This window comes from Mchenga conophoros, linkage group LG18 (genome assembly GCF_057382185.1).
Source record: "Mchenga conophoros isolate Kocher_MC1m ecotype Shallow Benthic linkage group LG18, M_conophoros_male_GT1.1, whole genome shotgun sequence".
In the NCBI taxonomy this organism is placed as follows: domain Eukaryota; kingdom Metazoa; phylum Chordata; class Actinopteri; order Cichliformes; family Cichlidae; genus Mchenga; species Mchenga conophoros.
Window position 1 is genome coordinate 24154531 of NC_140543.1, and position 25360 is coordinate 24179890.

General features: G+C 41.9%; 4 protein-coding genes across 9 annotated transcripts in view; 1 reads left to right on the forward strand and 3 right to left on the reverse strand.

Moving 5' to 3' along the window:
* Positions 1-327: 327 nt before the first annotated feature.
* LOC146553829 (pyroglutamyl-peptidase 1-like) lies at positions 328-3997 on the reverse strand. 2 transcript variants are annotated; one of them, XM_085255342.1, is made up of 5 exons: positions 3860-3997; positions 3327-3379; positions 2817-2951; positions 1545-1777; positions 328-1097 (listed from the first exon to the last, which is right to left on the reverse strand). In XM_085255342.1, the coding sequence occupies exons 1-5, from the start codon at positions 3888-3890 to the stop codon at positions 887-889; spliced, it is 663 nt and encodes a 220-aa protein (XP_085111468.1). In that variant the 5' UTR covers positions 3891-3997; the 3' UTR covers positions 328-886. The 2 variants fall into 2 exon arrangements, with proteins under 2 accessions (XP_085111468.1, XP_085111469.1); XM_085255343.1 differs by having other exon boundaries at positions 395-1097; positions 2817-2933; positions 3860-3993.
* Positions 3998-5951: 1954 nt separating this feature from the next.
* LOC146553830 (transcription factor JunD-like) lies at positions 5952-7877 on the forward strand. Its single transcript, XM_085255793.1, has one exon. It carries the CDS (start codon positions 6207-6209, stop codon positions 7140-7142), a length of 936 nt encoding a protein of 311 aa, XP_085111919.1. The 5' UTR covers positions 5952-6206; the 3' UTR covers positions 7143-7877.
* Positions 7878-8167: 290 nt separating this feature from the next.
* Positions 8168-20316, reverse strand: rab3aa (RAB3A, member RAS oncogene family, a). The gene is made up of 5 exons (XM_085255794.1): positions 20168-20316; positions 17218-17442; positions 15593-15711; positions 15009-15133; positions 8168-11323 (listed from the first exon to the last, which is right to left on the reverse strand). The coding sequence occupies exons 1-5, from the start codon at positions 20168-20170 to the stop codon at positions 11133-11135; spliced, it is 663 nt and encodes a 220-aa protein (XP_085111920.1). The 5' UTR covers positions 20171-20316; the 3' UTR covers positions 8168-11132.
* Positions 20317-21524: 1208 nt separating this feature from the next.
* The window catches only part of pde4ca (phosphodiesterase 4C, cAMP-specific a), a 51782-nt gene continuing 47946 nt past the window's right edge, over positions 21525-25360 (reverse strand). For all 5 annotated transcript variants that reach the window (XM_085253912.1, XM_085253914.1, XM_085253917.1 and 2 more), the window contains one exon: positions 21525-25070. In XM_085253912.1, the coding sequence (XP_085110038.1) occupies positions 24570-25070 (501 nt within the window). In that variant the 3' untranslated portion in view covers positions 21525-24569. The remainder of the gene's footprint in view (positions 25071-25360) is intronic.

Here is a 25360-nt window from a genome sequence, read left to right on the forward strand (position 1 = left end):
CATTAGAACTATGGGAGCAGGTTGTTTGTAATCATGAGCTTTCTCCACCTTCCCCCAATCCATCAGGTCAGAACAGGTTCAGCAGGTCTGTTTAATCACGCCCAGCATTACCGTAACTCAGCTGAGCATCACAGGAATCCGAGAGTACGTCAGTTATGAAAGAATTCAGTGTGACAGGACGTGTGACAAAGTAGTTAATTGTTTCACCGAGTACACTTCACTGTCTCGAGATAAACTGCAGGCCTAAAACTTTTTGCATTTTCAAGAGGCTGTACAGAGACTGATGAACAGCTGTTCAGGAACGGCCTAAAGGGAAATGGTGAATTTAATGACTGACATCAAGATCTGTCTAAAAGTTTGCAAGTGAGAAGTTCATAAATAATCTGACCAAAGATTTCAGATCAACAAGGACAAGACCAAGTCTGTATGAAGCTTTTTTTAATTATACACAGTGTTCCATTCGTTTTCCTTTGCAATCCTACCATACACACACACACAGGACAGACAAATTAAGTTAATCACATTACTGATTGCATTTGCAATATATTCCCTGAGATGAACACATTTTTCCAGGTTCACATTTTGAAAGTCATCACATTTCTGTGGGTGAAGTGCAAAGCGACACGGGGGAATGACAATTTCCAGACACCAACCTAATTGGGAGTGTTAGAGGCATAATATTTCTAAGACACCACACCCAGGTGAGGCACAGATGTGACAAACAAATGTGAATATCAAGCCCTCATTTTCTGCAGCTCCAGGTCGACAGTTGGCCCTGGATGTCACAGGTTTGGGAGCCGCACAGCTTCCCTCAGATGAAAACATTACACCTGGCCAGTTGTGCGTACCCTCATATTGTAAGTCAGTCAAAAGTGGTCAAGTTTTGTTAAGGATTATCACTGTTGTGCTTAGTGCCTTTTTGCACCTCCTCACTGTGACTCCCCTCCAGCAGTTTCAGCATTTCCTGTATGACAGCCTGGAGGGCCCTACCCAGATCCTTGCCGCTGTAGGGTTTTGCTAGAGGAGGCACATGGACAAAAGCAGCACGGCCCTTTCCCAGGTGCAGAGATGTGTAGTAAGTGTAGTCACACAGGTACCTGCAAGGGGCCAAAGTAGGTGGATGTTAGAAAAACTTGCACTCTGTAGCAAAAGTCAGGAGGAGGAACTGATGGGAGATGCACTCAAAGTCTGTGTGCCAACTCTGCAGTAATGGATGTATCCCCGACTGCAGTTTGTAGCACCAGCTTTAAGCATTTAAATAGAATAATGTGCACATATGCCTTCATTTTGTGATGAGATAAAACACACACTTATCGGCCCTTGTTATCAGCTATGGATTCTGTCTGTTGGGCCCGACTGCAGCATTCAGAACAGACGTGTAAACAAAAGCTGTGCAAACACACCGTATGTTTGCTGACTGTATGGTACCGTTTACTTTGAAAGATATCTTATTGTGTTCCTTTGCTACAAAAGGCAGCCACCCATATACGGTGGCTGAACACACCCCGAGTGTGCAGGTGAGTTATTTATGAAACATCACTAACCTTCCGGCATCCTCAGAAGTGGACACAGTGATGCCAATGCCAGCGTCATTGACCCTTTTACAGATTGTATCCATGTCTAGGATTGATTTTATGCAATCCGGGCCGTTCTCCACGCAGCACTGGGAGGCCGGGCAGAAGCTGCAGTTGTCTGGACGCGTGTAGCCCTTATTATGACCGCACCGTTCAAGAGTGACTGTGGTGGCTAATCCAGAAACACCGACATGCACCACCAGCTGTTCACAGGAAATCAAACAGGAGACACTGGTTCATTTGGGCATTTACTGTATACTGTGCAAAAGTCTTTTGCTTCCAGCAAGCAAACTTCTCATATTTTAAAGTGCTCTGGAGAACTATTACTCAAGACTTTCTTTGAATATTGACTGCTTTTTCACTTATGAGTCCAACCCTGACCATTTCCTGATTAACTAACTCAGACAACTTGACAAAGCACCACATTTTAAATTTTAACTTTTGGCACTTTGTTTACTAGAGGCCTGTCACAAGAACAATTATTTTGATTTCTGTATATGCGCTAATGATGACAGCTGACAGGCGTAAAAAGCACTGTTGCACCAACAAGGCGATTCCCACTAGTTCTCCAAATGGTGTGCAAATTTTGAGGACAGTGGAGATGAAAGGGTCAAAGTGGCAGAGCCAAAAACAAGGACCGAAATGATTCGTATACTGTTACTGAAGCCACATCAGAAATAGTTGTCAAGTAACCAGTCTTTGAAATGTTTGGTTCAAATCATTGTCAGGGTGGAGAAGGCCAGGAGAGAGGTTCAACAGTGAGAGTCAACAGCCTGTAAAACAGTAGACACTCTGCTATGATTCGAGTCTAATTAAAATTTCAATACCACCTGGAAAGTGTATGGCCACAGTCATGGACTGGCCTCCGCAGAGCAAGGACCGCAACATTTTTGAAACTGTGTGCGATCATCTTGATAAAGACTGGAACAAAAGGCAGCCAACATTCAAAGAAGGAAAATGCTTTGAATGTCCTTCAAGAAACCTGGAGAACTACTCCTGAAGAAATAACAAGAACACTTGCCTAGAAGAGTTCAGGCTGTGTTGAAGAATAAAGGTTGTCACGTTAAAACTTTACACTGTTTTTGCCTTACATACTGTGCTTCCACATGTTTCTGTTAAATCACTACACTCATTTCCAGTTTTCCTAACAAAATGTAAAGAAATGAGTGGCTCAAGACTTTTGCATAGCACTACATGCATACAAAACTCCATCTGTAAAATAGTGTGCATTTCTTTGAATACCTGTGGCTGATTCTCTTTCCACAGAGACGGCAGTAGGCGCTTAACAGCCTGGTATTCAACGGGCATCTCACACACATACAGATCTACTGCCTCGCCCAGTCCTAACTGCTCCAGCTCCTGTGAACACACCCAGTGCTTATGTACAAGATAATTGCAATTAGCTTTCCAGGCAATAAACAAACATGAGCACAAAGTGACAGACCCTTTAATCCACAGCTTTGTGCAATATGTATAACAAGCCCTTTGTGAATTTACTAAAGCATTTTTCCATATATGTTCATTACAAATTCACTTAATTTCTTACACTTATTCAATTCAGGGTCATGGTCAAGCTGGAGTATAGCAATTATAACCCCTGATCTGGCCTGTTAAGTGTAATTGGCCAGTGTATATGGTGTTCTTTTGTATTCATTTGTTGCATTTTATTGAGGCATCCCTTGCTTCAAAGCAGGACTTTCCCAACTTTGGAGATAAATTAAACCGTTTTCTTAATCATTAATCTCTGATTACCTGTACAGCAACCCAGCTGGAGTTCACGGTATGCTCAGCAAATGGCTCAAACCCTGCAGAAAAAAAAATTTAAAAAAGAAAAAAGAATCAACTAATTAACCACATCTGTGGCGAGGCAAGCAACAGAGACAGAGTGCTTATCTTTAATGGAGAGCAGGTACAGGACTGATGTTAAAAAAAAAAAAGGGACCCTTCATTTAAAGTGTAAAGGTTACTTCAAGTTAAAAATTAATTGCAGTAAAAGCACGTGACACAGTGAAGAGAAACGGGGTGATTTCTTTGCCATTATCAAAGCCAGGAGACAAAAATCCTTTATCCCCGACAGCGACATTACTCTCTGCAGCGCGTTAACTTTGAAAGCAGAGCCATCATCCATTCATGATGTATTCACGACAGCTCAAGTGCAATAGTAACTGTGCAGCTCAGACATAAAGAACTCTGAGATATAACAGCTCTGCAAAAAAACAAAAAAAAAAAGACTTGCAGACACACTGTGCCTATCTCCAGTCCTCTGACCAATCAAGAGCTCTCACCTGTGACAACTATTTTCTTCTTACTGGCCATTGTCCTCGGTTAATGTGACTGGAGCTGTGTTAAATGAGCACTAACAAGGATCCCAGGATTGTCTGCGCTTTGTGCTGTCTTCTTCTTATTCACAGCTGAAAGGAAACGGCACACAAGACGTGGATGGATAATACTGCCATCTATTGTTTGGGCATGCATCTCTCGCTCTCCGCAGCAGCTCATACTACACATAAACGGGGGGGGGGGGGGGGGGGGGGGGGGGTATTTGTGGATTATTTTTTTCTCCCTTTAATCGGGAAATAAATCAGAGACAGGAGGAAGCTGACAACAGTCATTTTTAATGCGTTTTAATGAAAGACAGTGCAATTCGAGCCACGGGAATACTGAAAATGAAAGCCAAGCATCTGTTTTGTATTTATAGATTTAAAGTTAGAGAAGTTTCAGTTGAAAGGAATAACAAACATGAACACCCTCTCTATTTTTTTTTTTTTTTTTTTTTTTGGGGGGGGGGGGTCTTGCCAGCCCCCAAGTCCTCAGGTGAACATTTAACCCCCAACCAGCTGCTCCGGTGGAGCTGCTCAGACGCACGGTGAGTGGAACAGGGTTTTGCAGAGCCTTTCTCCCCAGAGAGTCAAAGTCAAAGGACACTTCTCCGTGACTTACACAACCTCTGACACGGCCTGTTTACCTGAGTGTAGAGGACAAGCTTTCTTCTCGGTTTGTTGTTAGAAAGTCACGGCTAATCTAATTTTGCCTTGCAGGAACAGCCCTTCTTTTTTCATTCTCGGTACACTGTGCGGTCCACACCCCTGGGTTGCGAAATGACTCACACATTCTGGACACTGCATCCTGTGTGGCTGGCACAATGAAGAAAATGCGCTCTCCATCGGTGTTGGAAACATTATAAAGTGAATGCTTCACAAGATGTATCTCATTCATGTTACTGGCGCCGTGGCTACAGTCTCCATATCAAACACCCACACGCACAGGACACCTCCACAGACCTCCTACACAACCTGCACTGCAGTCGCTACCCCGCCCCTCCCTCTCTCCTTCTCCCGCCTCAACTCATTCACCTTTCTCTCAGTCTTGCCTGCGTCACTCACCGTGTCTCTGTTGCCACGGAAACTAACGATGCCCTCTCTGCTCTGGTGCTGATGCAGGCGGGCTGTTGACGTCACCGCTGAGCGGTGGGCGGAATAACAATGTTTTGCTCGACCGCAGGGTCTCAACTCGCTGATATACTGTACTGCAAGGATGCTGTATTTGTCTCTCGTACATCTCTCTGTTTATCCCACTCTGCTCTGTGAGGCTGTGAGGGTCTAAAGTACATTCGCCAGCCATATGAGTCATTTCATGCGGGTAAAAAAAAAGAAAAAATAATATTATAATTGCAAAGTAGCTGCACGCATTTTTGTTGAACAAATACATTCGGCTTTGGAGACCTCAGAAAAATACCCTACATAGAGTTTGTTTTCCAGCAGCCACTGATGGACATGTAAGGGCATTAACATTTCCACAAGTTACTTTCAATCACAGTGCACACTGGTTTCCTCCATTTACTTTCAACGTTTCCTTCCCTTTTCTCGTTTATGCTCAGTTTAACCAGGAACACCATGAGACATAATGCCTCATCTTAAGTCTGGTTTATATGAAAGTTAACCGTGATCTCTGAGCCTTTAATCAGGTCTAATCAGAGTGTGATGAATAAATAACGCTGTAATCTGAATTTGAACTTTAACCAACACAACGAGATAGCAAGCCTGCTCTGCTTCCACTTTTCTATTCATTTTCATCTATTAAAAACCTTCTTTTGACTGAGTTGGAGGAACATTTTCAGCAGAGCCTGCTGCGCTCTTCTCCCTTTCCTTGGCCTTCGCCTCTCACACCTTCCCCGCCCAGTCTCTGCTCACTTCTGGCGACCCTGAGCTTTTTTATGCTATGACATCAAACCACAATGCATTGCACTGTTTGGAGTTTACCTAATGTCTCCATGGCGATAAAGGCCGGCTCTGCCCCTTATTCAAATTGAACCGGAAACCAACGTCATTTTGGGCCAATCTCCGCGCTCTGGAGTGACATAATGGAATTTTTAGGGCTAGAAAGCGAGCAAGGTCTGGCGCTGCGCATAGCAGTCGTGCCATCGGGAAAAGACCATATCATATAGAAGCACATCAGAGCCCCAACAGGCACAACAGCTTAGTTGAAGTGGTCGACCGAGTGATAAGACGAGAAAGGAGATAAGGAGACCGGAATACACCAAGTAAGAGTCAGCTGATTTCCTCATGTTTGGATGTGACTGTTGAACAAACGTTAATGCCTAACGCTCAACACTCCCTCTCATGAGGGTGTAGAATGGAAACAAGCCTCTACACAGGCACCGTGGTGAATACTTCGAGGGTCTCCGGTATCTATTCCCAGAACACGATGATGAAGAAGGACATTAATCTGAACCTAGACAATCAGAACTCCGAACTCAAATCTAACCCGCTCCGGGACGCAGACGGACTTCTCAACTCCTCAGACTTAGGACTCCTGAAACTAACCTCTCCGGACCTAGAGCGACTTATTATCCAGTCCAACGGTCTAGTCACCACCACCAACCCGACCTCCCAGTTCCTTTACCCAAAGTCAGCCAGTGACGAGCAGGAATTCGCGGAAGGTTTCGTAAAGGCACTGGAGGATCTTCACAAGCAGAACCAGCTGAGCGAGACGGGGTGCGTCTCTGTGGACAGGCTGGAGCTCCTCGGATCATCCAGCGCAGCAGGCTCTGTCAGCCTTCAGGCATCAGACCTCCCTGTGTACACTACGCTGAACGGCTACGCGGCCAGTCCGCTCGGAGCCACCACCATTAACTATTCCACGGACACCATTCCCTTCCCGCCGCCGCCGTCTCATTTGGCTACCGCGCAGCAACAGGCGGCCGCTGCGGCCGCTCTGTCACGACTCCAGTCTGTCGGCGCTTTGAAGGACGAACCTCAGACCGTGCCGGACATGCAGAGCTTCGGGGAGAGTCCTCCTCTGTCCCCCATCGACATGGACAACCAAGAGCGCATCAAGGCGGAGAGAAAGAAGCTGCGCAACAGGATAGCCGCCTCCAAATGTCGCAAGAGAAAGCTGGAGAGGATCTCTCGGCTGGAGGACAAGGTCAAGACCCTGAAAACGCAGAACACCGAGCTGGCATCCACAGCCAGCGTGCTCAGGGAGCAAGTGGCCCAGCTGAAGCAGAAGGTGATGAACCATGTTAGCAGCGGGTGCCAGCTTTTACCAAACCAGGTCCAGGCTTATTAATTCCAATAATGGTGCTCTTTAGTTGATGTTTATTACTGCTACAAATGTGGCCCGAGGATACAGGCCTGCATTATAAAGAACATTTGTGCCCCGTGTAACAGAAAATCCCTTTCACGAGACGCTTAACGCGAAGCCAGTGTGGATGCATCCTCACGGCTATGGTTGGGAAGCATAAACAGAGACGTTTACACGGAAGTGAACAGGCCTCGATAAGAGCTGCAGGTCAACTGGAAAACGAAAGCTGGTGGGGACTACAGCTTGCAGTGTTTTGCAGCAAACAGACTCACTTTGATGTCCTTATTCTGGGAAAGCCATGTAGCAAAGTGCAATTCACTGAACTGGTGTGGCACTTATTTGTGTGTAAGCTGGACAATCTCAACGTGGGCGCAACCAAAACACCGGGGTGTCACCAAGTGCTGTCATCCACTGTGTAATATAATGCCTTACTTGTTTACAAGCACTTAAAAATGACAAATATCTATATTTTATTTACTGAAACATTTCTTATTTTACATATGGTCTTATTTCATTGTTTTGGTTTTTTTTGGAAAAATGAACACTGCATGTCTTGTCGCTTCTGTGTACAGTAACCTTTGTACTTTCCTTTATGATGGCTACTCTTGTACTTCTACTTGCCAAACTTCCATGAATGTATGTGTACGTGCTGAGAAACTCCATGTATCATGTGTAATGAACGAGTCTACAAGACATTATTAAATTCACTACATTACTACAGCTCAAACGTTTTGTTTCTTAATAAGAAGACAGCCTGCTGATAACAGTTTAAAGGACTTACACGACATCTTTTCTACATATCTCTTTTTGCACAGTTGACACTGTGGGTGTTGTATTAAGTGCTGTAGAGAAGCTGAATCAAACCATAGATGGTCAAACAACTCAAAGGGCAGAAATGAACACATCATTGTAGTATTGTGCCCTCTGCTGGGCACAGTACAACTTACTCTAAACCATTTCTGAGCCATCACATGTGCATTTCTTGTAAATCACCCACACTTTGGGAGAGGTTGTTGAATCCACACAGAACTCCAGCTTTGAGAAGTTGTTTATTGATTCCTTATTTTTAGTAAACCTGGCATTACACAGTTACAGCACAATTCACATTCCTAATGCCTGACGGGCAGAAAGTTCCTATTTACACAGGTTATATGTAACAGGGTGAGGAAAGAGGAGGAGGAGCTGGACGGGAGGATGTGTTTTCCTAAGTTATTAGCAAGTTTACAGCTGCAGTAAGATACACTAACCAAAATTTAAAAAAAAAAAAAAAAAAAAAAGGACAAATGTGGTAAGAATCACTTTTTAATCAAGTGTTCAGCATATTCACTTTATTCCCAAAACACTTTTGATGTTTGGAGCTGCTGCACAGAGTAGAAAAACTACCAGACAGGTTTGATAGCACAAGTCCAACAAGCAATGTTTTTGGCTTTAAACACATCAGCAAGACCCTCTTTATAGAAACTGTACATTCAAACGCCCGAGTACAGTGCTCAAAAACTTTCAGCGAGGCTTCACTGTGCTGACGATGGTCAAAAAAACAAAACAAAAACAAAACTGTTCTATGCTCAGCCTAGCCTTAAAAGTTACATAACTGATATCAAAAGACAAACAAACTTCCCACCAAAGTCATGTGGACATGAGCAGAGGTTTTACACTGGAATGTTTAACTTTCCTCTCGAGGAATCATCTTAAGCTTTGTACACTGTGCACTGTAAACACACATCTAAAAGCTGGGACAGTTTAGCGATTGAATACTACTGAACATCTCTTAAAAAGTTGAGTGCAGAACACAACGCGTAATCTAGGAAGAATACTACAAATAAATTAAGTTATAAATAATACAAAATAAATAATTCATGTGATGAAGCTATGTCTTCGCATGCCTCAGCATATGTCTGAATGCACGACTTACAGGTTTGCACTAAATACACAAGCAAACAAATCCCTTAACCTGAGCCTCACAGAAAGAAAGGGAGAAATAAGAGTCACAATTTAACATGCTCAAAAACATCATATTCTGTCAAAAATAAATACGTAAAGACATAAATATCATCTACAAAGACATAAGAGGCTTCCTGGATATGGCAGGACTGTGCTGCACCAGTGCTCACACTGAATCACATGCCTTTCTAGTGAGTGCACGCTGCACATTGTACGCATTGAATGAAAGTAATACAATGTGCAGGGGGCTGTGGGCTTAACATCTGAAACCTTTAGCCCCACCGGGTACCTCCAAGTATCTTAACTGCATGATAGGTGGGATTTCAAATCAGACAACAGCTCATACAGATAACCATCCAGTCAACCAGAATCCATTAAGAACATCAACGACATGCACCTCTTACTACGGCACAGGAATGAATCCAATATCCAAAATCATTCTCACTTTAATATATTATATATGCATTTCACCTTTAGAACATTTATACACTCTTCAGTTAGCGAAATAGATCCTGTATCCTTTTATTTTGTCCTGTGTTAAAAAGCAGCAGTAACAAAAAAGGTTAAAAAGAGGCTCTGTTGCTTTTTTTTTTTTTAACGCCGCATTAACATACTCTCCGAGTCTGCTAATAAACATTTGTTTAAAATTTCTGAGACAGGCCTCAAAGTAATTCTATATCTACACTCATAGAATAAAGAAATGCACTTCTATTACTACCACTTATTTTCAAAGTTAACATATTTCATAACAAAACTAAAACTGACACACTGTATGCCTATGAAAAGTTTGCACTCAGGTGTTTCCAGTGTTGTAATGGTGAAGTGATAAAGACTTGGTAGGAGAACAATAGGCTCCTGATTCTCTGTCATGGTGCTGAGTACAAGCCAGCCGAGAGTTATTACAGAACAGTAAGAAGTTGACACATGTGCACACTAGCTTAAGTCATGGGCTTCTTTTTTAAAGTTGTACAACCACGGTTCCTATGGTGGCATGCGCATCTTCTACATTAGTCAGCTATACCTGACCATATGATCAAATTCAGAAATGCCTATACCTGCATCTTTTAAGGTGGAATGCACAGGTTCTCTTAAGTGATGTACGAATTTCAACCTGATTAAGCGTCCTGTTAATCTTGGATGCAAAATGTTATCAAAGTAAATGAGTCATACCTTTTCTGTTGACTTTTGTTTTGTTATGAACTACATTGGGGATAAATAAAGTCTTTCTGATTCTGATCTGATTTAGTATAAAATCTCCCTAAACAACAGGATCAGTGCATTTTTAGACTCCATGAGCATAGATGTCTTGATTGGTTGAGTGATATGCACAACTTGCTATTTTTCCACTAATTCCCTAAATTAAAGAGAGAAACGAGCTCTCAAACAACCCTGTAAGGACACCAAACTAAAACACAACTATGACAAGATGATTTCACATGCTCAAAACCACACCTGACCAATTCAAAAACAAAAAAACCATCAACCAACACAGCAACAAACATATTTTCAGTGGAAATAAATGTCGAGGAATTGCCAAATGATTGGTATCTATTTAGGTCTGAGGCATTGGTGCTGAATGGGAGTGGAGGCTGGAGGAGAATACTGCTCCTTCACAACCTTTTAGAGTTCAACCCAATCACAGACACATTAAAAATAAGGAATGATGTAGCCTTAGCCTGACTGGCCTTTTGCAGTTCTGTTATAGTGCATGTGCAGCTATTGAAGACTTTTTACGATGGTAACCATGTTAAATGTTCTTTACCCCTCTGACCAAATATGCATAATCTCATAATTTCTGTACTACTGACAACAAAAACTTTAAGAACACCACATCTTTGGGGGGAACTGGCTGATGTGGACAGTAGTTGTGGTGTAGTGAGAGGGGTGGAGAACTGAAGAGCCATCTTGCGTCTGTCTCTATGTATGGCAGTTTCTGTGTGTGGTATGAAAACAAACAAAAAGAAAGCAAAACTCAAAAATAAAACCTAACAAGGTGTGTGGATCTCATGACAGCAGACGTGTGTGTAGCTGTGTTCAACAAGCACAATCCTGATGGGACCTCTGAGGCTGCTCGCTGAGCTGTGGCCCCTGTTTAGCTCCGGTGATGGTGGGGTCGTTGTTATCCAGACTCTCTGCCATCCTCTCACAGATGATGTCCACGAGCCGCTCGAATGTCTGCTTCACGTTAATGTTGTCTTTAGCGCTTGCTTCAAAGAACTCAAAACCTGGCAGAAGGGGTGACAGAGACAGATGCGCTGTGGTTACACTTATTGTTTCAATGTGCAGCTTATCCTCTTAACCCAGTGATCTCATCGTGGCAAGACATATCAAGACTAGTCAGGCAGGCAGCTCAAGTCTGATGACATTTTCCTTTATATCAGAGGACTGAAGAGATTTTAAAACCTGTCTCCCTTTGACTGGTGGTCTGAGATCGAACCAAATAGTCTAAGAGTATAAAAAACATCCTTCTCAAAGCTGCAGCTACTTAGCTTCTTTGTGCATTTCCATGTTTGTAATTTCTTAAGTTCTGATGATCTGATCTCTGTTAAACTTCAGATATCTTGTGTAATGCTCATGTTAGCAGTTCACTTTTGCTTAATTGCCTTTAATTTAGAGTTACAGTACTGTGCACAAGTCTTCAGCCACCCCTCATTTCTTTATGTTTTGCAAGGATAGTGGGAAACGTGCAAAAATACATAGAAAAAAGTATATAAAAAGGCAAAAAACAGTTCTCCAGGCTTCTTGAAGGACATTCAGAGCTTGTCTTTGGATGTTGGCTGTTTTTGTTCTGTTATCTGTCAAGATGATCCCACAATGCTTCAGTATTTTTGAGGTCTGGGCTCTGGGGAGGTCAATTAATGACCAACAGTGTACTTGTTCTTGTGTATTTTGGCACACCATGGCATTTTATAACATGTTTTCCTTCCTTAAGAATGGCTTCTTGACAGCTGCCCTTCCATTGAGACCATTTCTGATGAGGCTTTAATAAAAGGCAGCTCAATCAACTGGAAGGTCAGATGCATCTCTTAAGTCCTGTGTTAGGTCTGTGTTGATTTTCCTATTTTTTAAATTCAAATTCAAATTTCAAATTCAAATGTAAATTTTATTTGTCACGTACACAGTCATACACAGTACGATATGTAGTGAAATGCTTGGACAACTGCTCGTGACCTAAAGAAAACAAAAAAGGAAAAGGCTATGAATAAGATAGGAAATAAATATGAAAAATTAAAAAGGGTAAATTTAACTAGGTGGGAATAAAATATAAATTAAGGTTAAAAATGAAATAACTGTACAACACAAATTAGAATGAAGGGTAAATTTAACTGGGAAAGAATAAGATAAAATATATAAATTAAAGTTGAAAATAAAATAACTGTACAACAAAATACACAATATAGAACTATATAAGAATGTATGAAGAAATATAAATAAATATATACACAATAACAGCAGCTGTACAAGTATTAACTGGAAATGAAGAATATAGTGACCAGTGTTGTGCAATCCACATTATGTCTTGTGCAGTGCAAATATGCTTAAAGTGATTTAAGTGATGAAGTGAAAACAATGTCCAGAATGTCCAGTGTGTGTGTAAGAACTGTATGTGTGGGTCAGTACTGTGTGGTGGTGTGATTGAGAGACCGTATCGCCTGCGGGAAGAAGCTCCTCCTCAGTCTCTCTGTGTTGGTCTTCAGGGAGCGGAATCGCTTTCCTGACCTCAACAGAGAGAACAGTCTGTTGTTGGGATGGCTGAGGTCCTTCACGATCTTCCTGGCCTTGGTCCAGCACCGCCTGCTGTAGATTGAGTGCAGGTCAGGGAGCTCGGAGCGGATGGTGCGCTCAGCTGACCGCACAACCCTCTGTAGAGCTCGTCTGTCCTGCATGGTGCTGTTCCCGAACCAGGTTAAGATGTTTCCCGTCAGGATGCTCTCTATAGTGCAGGAGTAAAAGTTCCTGAGCACCTTGGAGGGCAGTTGGAAGTCTCTCAAGGTGCTCAGGAGGTGGTAGAGACGCTGACGGGCCTTTTTCACCACGGTGTTGATGTGACAGGACCATGACAGGTCCTGCGTGATGTGAACTCCGAGGTATTTGAAGCTGTCCACTCTCTCCACTGGGCACTCGTTGATGACGGGGGTCTGGTAGTTCCTCTCCTGCTTGGTGCTGAAGTCCACTATCAGCTCCTTTGTCTTACTGACGTTTAGAAGGAGGTTGTTCCTCTGGCACCAGTTCTCCAGATTCCTAATCTCCTTCAGGTAGGCCGTCTCGTTGTTATCAGAGATCAGGCCCACCACGACGGTGTCGTCAGCAAACTTGATGATGGTGGTGGAGCTGGTAGTGGCCACACAGTCATATGTGTACAAAGAGTACAGCAGGGGGCTCAGAACACACCCCTGGGGGGCTCCAGTGCTGAGAGTGGTGGAGGCTGAGACATGTCCGCCCATCCTTACTGCCTGTGGTCTCCCAGTTAGGAAGTTGGAGATCCACAGACACATAGATGAGCTGAGTCCCAGATGCTCCAGCTTGGTGGTGAGTGTGGAGGGAATTATGGTGTTAAATGCAGAGCTGTAGTCTATGAAGAGCATTTTAACATAATTCCCCCTTCTAGTGTCCAAGTGAGTGAGTGATGTGTGGAGGAGATGAGAGATGGCATCGTCTGTGGAACGATTTGGACGGTAAGCGAACTGTAGTGGGTCCAGTGTGTCTGGTAGTGAAGAAATGATGAAGTCTCTGACCAGGCGTTCAAAGCACTTCATCACTACTGAGGTGAGGGCTACAGGGCGATAGTCATTGAGAGAAGCAGGGTGGGGTTTCTTCGGGACAGGAACAATGATGGACTCTTTGAAGCATGTGGGGATCACCGACTGAGATAAAGAGATGTTGAATATCTCAGTGAACACAGGAGCTAGCTGGTATGCGCAGTCTCTTAGGATACGACCTGGGATGCCGTCTGGTCCTGCTGCTTTCCTGGTGTTCACTCTTTTGAAGGCTCTCCTTACTTCATGCTCGGAGATGACGAGCACGTTTCCGGTGCTGGCAGTATCTTCCTGTCTGCAGCCGTTAGCGCCGCTAACACTAGCATTGTTGGAAACCTTAGCTGCAGCCTCGAAGCGAGCATAGAAAGTGTTCAGCTCGTCTGCCAGAGTCACGGCCGCGTTCGTCATACCGGTTTAACAACATAATCAAGGATATGATTTACCTGCTGCAGACATTTTAGGCCTGCTACATCTTCTTGGGTCCTCCACTTGTCCAGTTTTCTCAAAACATTTTTTGACACACTGAACATCACCATGTTAGTGAAAAAAACTATTTTATGTCTGTCAAATTGGCAGTTTTCATAGATTCAGCTAAAGAAATGGTGACAGATGATGTGTTTCTCCAACAGCCTGCTAGTAACAAAGTGCCTGTCCAAAGAAAAACTCAGAAAGCCTTGAGGACTGTTGTTCAAGAGCACTCTAAACATTATAAGCAAGTCTGGCTCCTTGTATAAACAAGTGAGGAGTGGCTCAAGACTTTTGCACAGCACTGTATTATACTACTACTCTTACAACCTCTCATCCCACTTAAAACATTGTCTGTAATGTTTTATGATGGCTGCGATGAAGGCCACAAGCCCAAACACACATCAAACGATAACATTTCTCTGTAAGAGCTGCTGCAGCTTTAACCTCTTGCAAACATCAGTTTCACACACAAATGAAACGATGCAGTGCAGCAAAGCTGAAGAGGACATTAAACAGATATTAAGCATTAAGTTTGCTCCCATAACGACAGCCTCACAAACAAACAGTCTAATAAAAACTTGGCCATCGGAATAAACTTAAATATTCCTGGAAATGGGAGATACACACCCAGAGTGATACAACACCACACACAGTGTCCAGTTTTCATTCTGACCAAATGACTTACCCAGCTGTTCTGACAGCTGTCGGCCCCTCTCTGCAGCCACCACTCGCTCGTCTTCCATATCACACTTGTTCCCCACCAACAGGACCTGAGCGTTGTCCCACGAGTATGTCTTGATCTGGGTCGACCTGTTTGCAAAAACAGGATGGTTTAATGTTCTGACTCACAGAATCTCACAAGCATTTTTTGACATTAAAGCAATTTAATCAGAAAATATTTTGACACATCCCTTCAGCACAGAGCTGTGTGGATCTGAGAAGAAAACTATCTAACATACGATCTGCTGCGTTTCTTTCTCGTTCAGCAGTGACATACACTTCTTCCATCTGTGTTGCAAACACAGAGTTAGAAAAACCAACGGTTATTTTTAACATCACTGTGCATTTGTTTGCTGATTTCAGTAATGACCTACTGTAGTCTAATGATGTATTAGACTATCTCCATGTAGTGGAACCACAGCTGTACATCTCAAATTTAGATGGAGGATACGCTGAACTCAAAAGGAAAGCTGAGCGAAATTAAGAGAAAATAAGATTGCAGCTTAATGAGTCACCACTCTCACAGACAGACAATCAGCCGTCCCTCACCAGTCTTGCACAGCGTTGAAGGATTCCTCATTGGTAATGTCATACATGAGGATGAAGCCCATGGCACCCCTGTAGTAGGCTGTGGTGATTGTCCTGTAGCGCTCCTGCCCAGCAGTGTCCTACATTCAGAGACATTTTTGAGAATATGCAGGATTATTGTGAGCAGAGGACAAAGAACACTGACGAGGCACCTGCAATGGATTTGTGGCTGTGCAAGAGTCTCCAAACTGCCATGAGCATTACACATTCTTGTGGTGTTTCATGTAATGAGTACTTGGTTCCAGTGTCAGGCTTTATGGCTCGTATTAAGTACCCTTCAAGGGTTTACACAACAAATAAAATGAATCTAGGCACAGAAGAGGCCAGTTCTGGTACTGATTAGCGACACACGATAAGACAGACTCCACTGTCACTAATACGATGGGCAGGAAAAATCTGTATTTTAATAAGCAATAAGGTAAAAGGGAAATTCATGATAACTCTGAATATGATGAAATCTAATTTGTTTGCCAGTTTGAAAAGCTGGAGGAATTCATGTTTAGTGTTAGCTGGCAACGTTCTCAAAATGGATTTATCATTTTGCACGTTTCAAAGTATCAAGCTGCATGTGAGCATGCTAGGATCTGATTGGCTCAGGCAGTGAGTGTGAGCCGCCGCTCAGGTGTCAACGTTCTCTTAATTATAGTGAAACTACACAATGATGAACCAACTATGTGTGAGGCCTTGAGGCGGACTTCAAACAAGTATAACAAGTACGCTTACGGTAAGTGCTGTCTCCATCTGTCCATGAGTATAATTAGTCAGATAAATAGACTTCCTTTAACTTTGAGAAACTGGATTTGCAATCTGCTGTTGTTTTATATAGAATAACAATCATGTAAAAATATGAGTGCAAGTGTGTGCAGCAGTCATATGGACTTAAACCACTAAAGAAAAAATCATAAACATGCACGCACTGCAGGCTGCATTTGGTTCAATTTAATTAGCTCTCCAGCTGTCCAACTCCACTGCAGCATAAGAAAATCTTGATTTCAGTTTGAACATTTAAAAATTATGTAATGTAGTGGAACTTATATTATAGTGCCTACTGCAAGTCTCACTCACACTATCACGCATACATTCACAACTCAATTAAATTCAATTTTATATACATGTGCAGCTCCAAATCATAACAACAACAGAAAAACCCAACAATCAAACTACATCCTATGAGCAAGCGCTTGGTGATAGCGCAAAAGAAAAGCTCCCTTTTACTAGGAAGACCTTGTGGTTCAGCTTCTTGCTCAAGGATACTTCATTACATGGAATGGAGAAGCTGGGGATCAATCAGTGACTGGCAGACACCTTTCACCAGTTACCCTCTCATTTCCCACATTTATCATTTTAAACCCAAAGATCTGCTTTGGTAACCACTACACCATCTGTACCTACAATCTCACCTCCTGAAGTTTCACAAGGAGCTACAGCGGTATGTCGGATACAGGTTATTACGTCAAAATGGGATTGTAGGAGATAGTAAGAACTTATAAAATTTGCTTTCATTTTCAATCAAACACTGACAGGAGTTAAGTGTGTTCCATAAAGACATACAAGTACTATTTTTGTGCTATTCATTACATTCTCACCCATATCTGAAGCTTTATCCTCTTGTCATTCCTGTAGATGGTCTTGACCTTAAAGTCGATGCCCACAGTGCTGACAAAGGCTGGTGTGAATGAGTCATCTGCATAGCGGAAAAGGAAGGAAGTCTTTCCTACGCTGCTGTTGCCAATGATGAGGATTTTAAACATGTAATCAAAGTTTTGGTCCGTAGACTCCTTCTGCCCGTATGTGGCATTTGCAGACGCCATCTACGCAAGGATAAGCATAAGTAAGTTATAAAGAACAAAAGCTTGAGGAAACAGCGTGCAATGTTACTTTGCATGAAACAGCAGAAACACGTTACAGTATGCACAGTACAACAACTTAAAATACTGCAAACTACATTTGTGCAACCTGAAAAAACGGCAACAAATTTGTTGCAGATGTGTTGTATTTGTTATATTTACTTCCAGCAAATTTGCAGGCCATGTATTCGTGACAGTAACTCCTTAATTAAATAAACAATTCCTCTGCTGGTGGCTGAGAAACTTTATGGTTGGTGCAGTACCCATCAGAACATTTTTCCACCCACTATTCCCTCAGCCAGCAGATCAGAGCTTTGCTAACCTGCAAAAAGACAGTTTAATTGTTTTATATACTCCTAGAATTATCTACAAGAGTAGAAAATTGTTTATTAGTACATTTATTTTGCATTATATTTACTGTAAATCTATATCAGAAAACTAATTAGTAACTATATATTTTTTGTAGTGAAATAAATACTGTGTCCACTCTTTAGACCAGGAGTGTCAAACATAATGCCTGGCCCTTTGGATGGCTTTCAAAATTGTGAAGCCGGATATAAATTCAAGACTTTTAACTGTATTTTCACAAGTTTTACAGCTTTTTCTACAAATAAAGAGGTCTCCCAGGGTCATTCATACTACACCAAAGCAATGAAGTTATAGATTTCTGTAGTTTTACAAGTTAACTTCTTATAATTTAAGCTCAAAAAGTCCCACTGGCAGATTTCTTTCATTTACTATAGCAGCATTTCTTTCTCATGCAGAAAAACTGAAGCATACTTCTGAAACGGTGCTTCTTTTTCTTATATTAACATATCTGATTATATTAGCATATCTCTTTCTGTACACTGAGAGAAAGACACATTTCATTGCCCACATAAAAGCGAGCTGTATGTGGCCTCTGATGTAAAATGAGTTTGACATCCATGCTTTAGACTCTCTCCTGCAAGCTGTAGGTACTGTTGCTTGAAAGAGAAAGAGGAGAGTTTCTACCAGCCTTCAGCAAAATTTAGTAGAAATCTGTCAAACTGAAATATGCTGGCACATTAAAGAGCTTTTACTTTATTTTTTTCATTCAGATCACTGCGTAAAAGAAACCCTTAAACTATCTGATTAGATGGTCTGGTGAAAGACTTCTGATGGTATTAAAATGTGAAAATACTGACTGCAAGAAAAACTACAAATTAGTGAGGATTCAGGTGAACTCAGCCGATGGAAACACTGGGCCAATCAACATGGCCAGCAAGCACTTCCATCTAGCTACTGTTCTGTTGAATCCTGTTGAACATGTTGAATTCTATAATTTTCATGCATTTTCCAGTTAGTCTTTAGGTGGTGAAATATTCAGTTTTCTGGCTAAATTTTAACCAGATCAAACAGACAGGAAAAGCATCAGAAGAAAACTACAGACGCACAGAAAAGCCAAATCAATCTATATTACCCACAAACATCCTTTGAAGCCTCTTTTTTTTCTAAACCAACATTTGTCTGAGTAAGGAAGTCAACAACTCAAAGGCACAGAGCTCTGAAATGCATGTACCACATAGAGATCAACTCTATTGCAGAAAGTACCTGAGCTCTGAAAATAATATGATGCAACAATTACGGCATCATGAACTCAATAAGATGTGCCTCATTTCATCGCATGCTGACATCTCTTGTGTATCAAGTGAGCCTTACAGCAGACAAATATGTTCTGAAAAGGAAATAGTCTAAAAATATAGCCATAAACTTGTGTAAGTTTCCAGCACTACAAGGATGGTCTGATAGAGGGTATTACTGCAATCTTACACGAGATCATAACTAAAAACAGCCTCATGCATACCCCTGATGGGGCTAGATAATGGCATTACGGTCTGTTGCGTGAGATTTTAAGCTACTGCCTTGGATGTATCAGGACAGGAATGAAAACTGATGCCATTTCGCTCAGATGCTGCGTCACATCCAGCCAAAAACAGATCAGAGACACGAGCGTTTCTACGTCATATCAACATAGGTTGGATAAGAAATGCACGCCTCCACTCCACACAGATAAGAGGCCGGAAGTACTAAGGCTTAGCAGGCTAAGCGTCAGCTAAACTGACTACCCTTTCCCATCCAGGGAGGGCTGGGACCTGCGCGAAGCGCTTGGCTGTACAGCCAATTATGGATGCCCGTATGGTGGGCCAGAATGTGCTTCGTAGGGCATTGTATTTTGGAAACGGCCCAAACAGTAGTGCCCTCTCACATCACGTCGCTAATTTAAATGGCTTAAACCACACCACCAATTAACACCGGATCTTAGCTCCGCTGAGAATAAGCCAGAAATTGACAGGTTGGTTCACTTTAGCTAGAGAAATACATGGTAACACTATAACGCGCTTTCATGCACCTTAGTCACCACGAAAGGTAACAAAGGGGATTAAAATAAATTAACGCATTGCGCATAAAACGGAGGTGTTTCTACAAATAATCTGAATTCGGCTACCTTTAATGCTAACACAACAGCCACCGTTACTAGTATTTATATGTGGCAGCAGGGGCTAGCTAAGCATCCCAGCTATGTCAAATGAAGGTTACTCCTCTTAATTTACGGCTAAACACGCTATCAAAATCTCAGACTATATAACCGATTTATAACCCACATGCTTTCTGCTGCTACTGTCACACTTGACAAGGCCTAGAAATAACAAAAAACGCAGGAATTTACCATGAAATGGGTTTTCTCTTCGGCTTTACTGCAGCGGCTAGCCCTGCTTTGCACCTGCAGTAGCTCTTACGCTTCTTGATTGGCTGCCTCCGGCATAAGCAGTTGCTAAGTGTAAGAATGATTGGCATGAGACTTGACCAATCAGAGAAGAGAAAAGACTTCAACATTGCCAGAGGGACCATACAGCGCTGCGTGCGTTTTCTTTCTTAAATTGGCCAAAAGAGAGGACAGGCTCTAATAAAACAAACTCGGAGAATTTGAGAGTTACATGAGAGTTAACATACATGCATAAACCATCCTGTAGTTTGATAAAGTTAAGTAAAACTCTACTCTAAGTACCACTGGGTATTCTGTGTCTCGAACTGATTAAAGTTTGGTGCAGTACTTAGGTAGGATAAAATACAGAAATAAATATTCATCTTATCACTCCTTGATGTATAGCATTGTGTTTCTTAAATTTTTTTATTACTACATTTTAATTGCAATGTATAATACATATTTTGCACTAATCTCCAAAACTCAGCATTCAGTTCAATACATTCAATTAAAATTGATTAAATTTAGCTTTATTTACATGACACCAAATCACAACAATAGTTATCTCGTGGCGCTTTATATTGTAAGGCAACAAACCTACAATAAAAGAGAGAAAACCACAACAACCAAACGACCCCCATGACCAAGCACTTGGTGACATGAAAAACTTCCTTTTAACAGGAAGAAACCTCGAGCAGGACCAGGCTCCGTGAGGGGAAGGGAGTGAAGGGAGACAGAACAAAAGACAGGTTGTGAAAGAAAACTAGACATGAATAATAATTAATGATAAATGCCAAGTGGTAGGGACTATCCAGGGTCACCTGATCCACTCCCTAACCATAAACTTTATCATAAAGGAAAGTTTGAAGCCTTATCTTAAAAGTCGAGAGGGTGTCTGTGAATCACCTAAATACATTACAAACTGGGAGCTGTTTCCACAGAAGAGGTACCTCTCAAACTACTTTTAAATATATTAAGAAGTAAGCCAGCAGTCCAAAAGTGAAGTGCTCTGTTGGGGTGATATGATACTATAAGGTCTTTAAGATAAGATGTCTTTAAATACAACCATTTATCATCTTAATCTGTTATCCACTTAAGGTGACACGAGGCTGGAGCTTTCACAGAGCGAGATCCACCCTTTGGAAATTAGAACTGAAAATAAAATTAGCATTGAACAATGTTTGTCTGCAGTGTCACGTAGAAACGCATTCTCTTTGGAGCTACTTTTAAAAAAGCAGTAATCAATACTCATTTCCTTTAAGTGATAAATGCATTTATGACTTGCTTTTCTCATAAAAGGAGAAAACGGGACATCACAAAGTGAAGAGCTTTTCCTTTATTGGCAAGGCATACAGTTCTAGTTGGACAGAGGGCTAACGCAGCCACAGTTAAACAGCAGAGTTGGATTGTCAAAGCTGCAGAGTTTCAGTTTATGACACACATTCATAAAAATCTCCACGCACAGAAATACTGGTCTTGGTTGGCTGTTGAGGCTGTTCGACAACGTGACATCTTCACTAAGAGTCAAAGAGCTTTCAGATGAGTGCACGTACTCCGAGATCCTTTATGAACACGTGATGCGATCAGATCAGTGATGACAGAGGAAGACAGGCGATAGGACGTGATCCAGAAAACCCAGACGGAAATCTGTCACTCAGCAATTTTTACACCAAGAGAAAAGTGAAAGTGAGTATTCGCTCATGTATAATTTTATATTAGAAGTGAAAAGGAAAAGTTTCTCACACATGAAGCCACGTGTGAGTATTAAAACCTTAGACTAAAAAAAAAAGCTACTTGTCTGTCACATCGTTGCTGACAGGTAATACAGAAGCAATAAATAAACTGTACACAAAGTACTGTGAGGAAAAAGAACACTATGAATTAGTGACACACAGAGAGACACACACTGACTCTTTGCATGTTGTGCTGGTTATAATGTTGTTAAATAGTCCTTTGGTGTTGAAGGCATCTTTGAGAGTTGAGTCGTCGGCTACAGAAAGGATTGCACATGTTTTACTCCAGCATGTCAGTGACCAGAAAAAAATCCCAAGTTAAAAATAAGGCTTCAAAAAAAAAAAAAAAAAAAAGGAAGAAAGAAAGCTCAGTCACACATTTAAAACATAAGTTACACTGTTTCATGGTAATAAAAAAGTTTCTCGACAGGATGAGTTTGGTAAGTTCTCTGCATTACTTTCATAGTGTTTGAATCCGGCAGCTAATGTCACACATCTCAACAAAACACTTCTTTTGCACAGTCAATTAGTTCATTATAAAAAGGACCAAAGAAAAGAAAAGACAAGACAAGACAAGGAACTTCAGCCCTTCTGAGCGTCAATGGTCCAGCTCATCCAATTCAATTAAACTACCAGGCCGTCCGTCAACAGAAAAGTGCAGAAGTGTGAGAGAACCGTACAAAGTGCTTTGAGTTTTTTTCCTTCTTTTTAGCAAATACTTCAAAAGAAAGAAAAGAAAAAGAAAAACATGAGAAAGAAAACTCATTCACCCGGACAACAAACACGTCACTGTTTTAAGACAATATCAGTTACTGTTACGGTTCGAACAGGAGTTCAGTGAGAGAGAGAGAGAAAAGAGCAGAGACACTGAGGTCAGATTGGCACACTGGGTGCTACAATCAACCAACTTTATCAGTCACTGATGGAAAGTAGCCAGTGGCAAAATGGAAATTACAGTACGGGTTGTGTCATGCTTGCTTGGCACTTGTTTTGTCATTGACTACCGGCGTGTCCCTGTGGAGAGCAAAGTACTGATCAATGAGAGGGGAAAAAGAGGGGAGATTCAGGCACAGGGAACTGGCTCTTTGTAACCTCCTGGGTTTTTACAGTTACAGCGATGCTAACATCTGTCATTACAACCTCATCAAGACACTGCCCTCATTAGTGCAGTAATCTATGCTAGTGGATGTTACCAAAAACACTATTTCAGTAGGTAGGTGCTGTGAAGTAAGAATAATGGAACTGTACTAGCTTAATGTACTCGTAACTCTACCGTGACACTGAGTTTTTTTTTTCTTTTTTCTTTTTATGTGTTTTTTTTTTTCATGATGTCTGTGCTAGTTAGTGTTTCTCAGTCAAAAGCCTCCAATGAGTTCATGTTTTGGCTCGAGCCCTTAAAAACAGACAAAAACGAAGGCTACCTATGAACAAAACTGCAAAGTGCTAAAACTTGAAGGCAAACTGATAAAATGGGCGCCAAACATCAAATCAAATAAAAATAATCCAAACAGTAAGCAACAAAAACAGAAAAATAACCGACATTTTTTTTGGGTAGTCCTACAGTTAAATAGGTTTTCAATGTAAGAACTTGCAAATCATTTACCACAGTACCAGAACTTTAGTTCCACATGTGGACACTGGGAGGCACCATAAGCACAGCCCACATCGCTCTGGATGTAACTCCTAGAGCGCCTAACGCTACACTGACCCTGGCTCAGTTTTGTTGCTGACTATATCTCATTAAGATTATTAAAAATGGAAATAATACATCTGAAAACAAGAAAAAATAATATGCGGTGCCAGCTCAGTCGTTATAATCATTAAAGCAACTTGCCTGCTGAGTACAATTAAATCGGCTGTGCAACACCAGCTGAAAGGAGTGCTACTGCATGTATACAAACACAGTGATAGAGTCACTTCAAATATCTGCTACATTTAAGGTGTTTTGCAAAAAAAAAATCCTTCATAGCTCTTCTTTTTGTGCTATGAATTTGCTTACACTTCTTTCAAGTTTGCTGTTAGCTGTAGCTTCAATTTACTGTGTGTGAATCTAAATAACAGACAACTGAATTTAAAAAAAAAACTTACTAAAAATTAAAAACCAAAAAACCCCCAAAAGGCAGGCAAACCAGCATTTGCAAGTTTGGCAAGAAGTCTTAAAAGACTTTGTTGTGTTTTCGCAGTCATTCATCACTTCCTCGCTTCTTTCACACAAAAAAATACTCCATTAGAGGAAGACACGTCTGTCTTTAGTCGTAGCGGACTTTAGGTTAGCTGGTAGAAAAGCGTGTATTTTTCTAACTTCTTATCGTCTCTGTGGAACTTCAGCCACAATTTGTCTGAGTGAGAGACACAAATTTCCTGTCCTTACTGGAATAGCGACTGGGGCTATCTGTCTCTCTCCAGTGCAAGTGACTGCTGTGTGAAACTGCAGACTTTCTCAGTCCTCCCCCACAGCCTCCCGCACTCCCGTACTCCCCACCTTGAGTCCTGCTCTTAAACCCCATCTGCAGCAAAACAGAGGTGGTGGCGTTTGCTCGAAGTGGAAGGTGGGGTGTGACAGAGGGCGAGGCACTGAAATCAAGAATAATTAAACGAAAGAAAGTCGAAAGAGTCGAAACTATTGACTGGTGCTATGTGCCAATTCGAAAGCGTGGAACCCCAGAGACGCCTTCATCTGTTTCTTCTCTTTCTTCTGCCATATCTTTCTCCGAGTCTAAAGAAAACGTCCTGCCCGAGTCACTTGTAAGCATTTTGGGAAGCCTTCGAGATACATGAGAGGCCGAATCGGATCTGTAGATTTCATGCCTCCTGCTGCTGTGGCCCTCCTCTTCCTCAGGTGGACTCTCTGTGTCAGACTCCCCCTCTTCTTCTAAGGTCAGCTTAAACTGAAACTTGTCAGCAGAAGCAGACCCGCTACCCCGACCATGTGCCGAAGCTTCCCCTGCAAAGGAATCTTCCTCCTCCTCCTCCTCCTCCTGGCCCTCTGGGTGAGGTGATGGGCTGTGGGGGATCATGCTCTGATACCACTCTCTGTTATCCTCCAGCGTGTCCAGGATGTCCTGCGCATCAGGGTGCACCAGGTCGGCCCATGTTTCCCACAGAGGATGAACGATGTAGTCGATGAAACCCACCTGAAAGAGAAAGCAATGTTTAAGACTGTGAATAACAAACTCAGCAGTGATGCTTTGACTTAATCAAAGAACTCCATCTTTCCGTGAGCGGTTTTGTATCCGAACTAGTTTTCTTCCTGACGTCTACATCCATCAACCACAGGAAGCATGAAGCTAGATACGGCTAATTTTTACAGGCTGTCTCCCTATCATTAACCATCAGGTTCATCATAAAATGTATTTTGAGGACCACTTCAGTGCCTTTTTAGTTCCATTATATAAAAGAGAAGGGATCTCCAAAACCCCCTCAC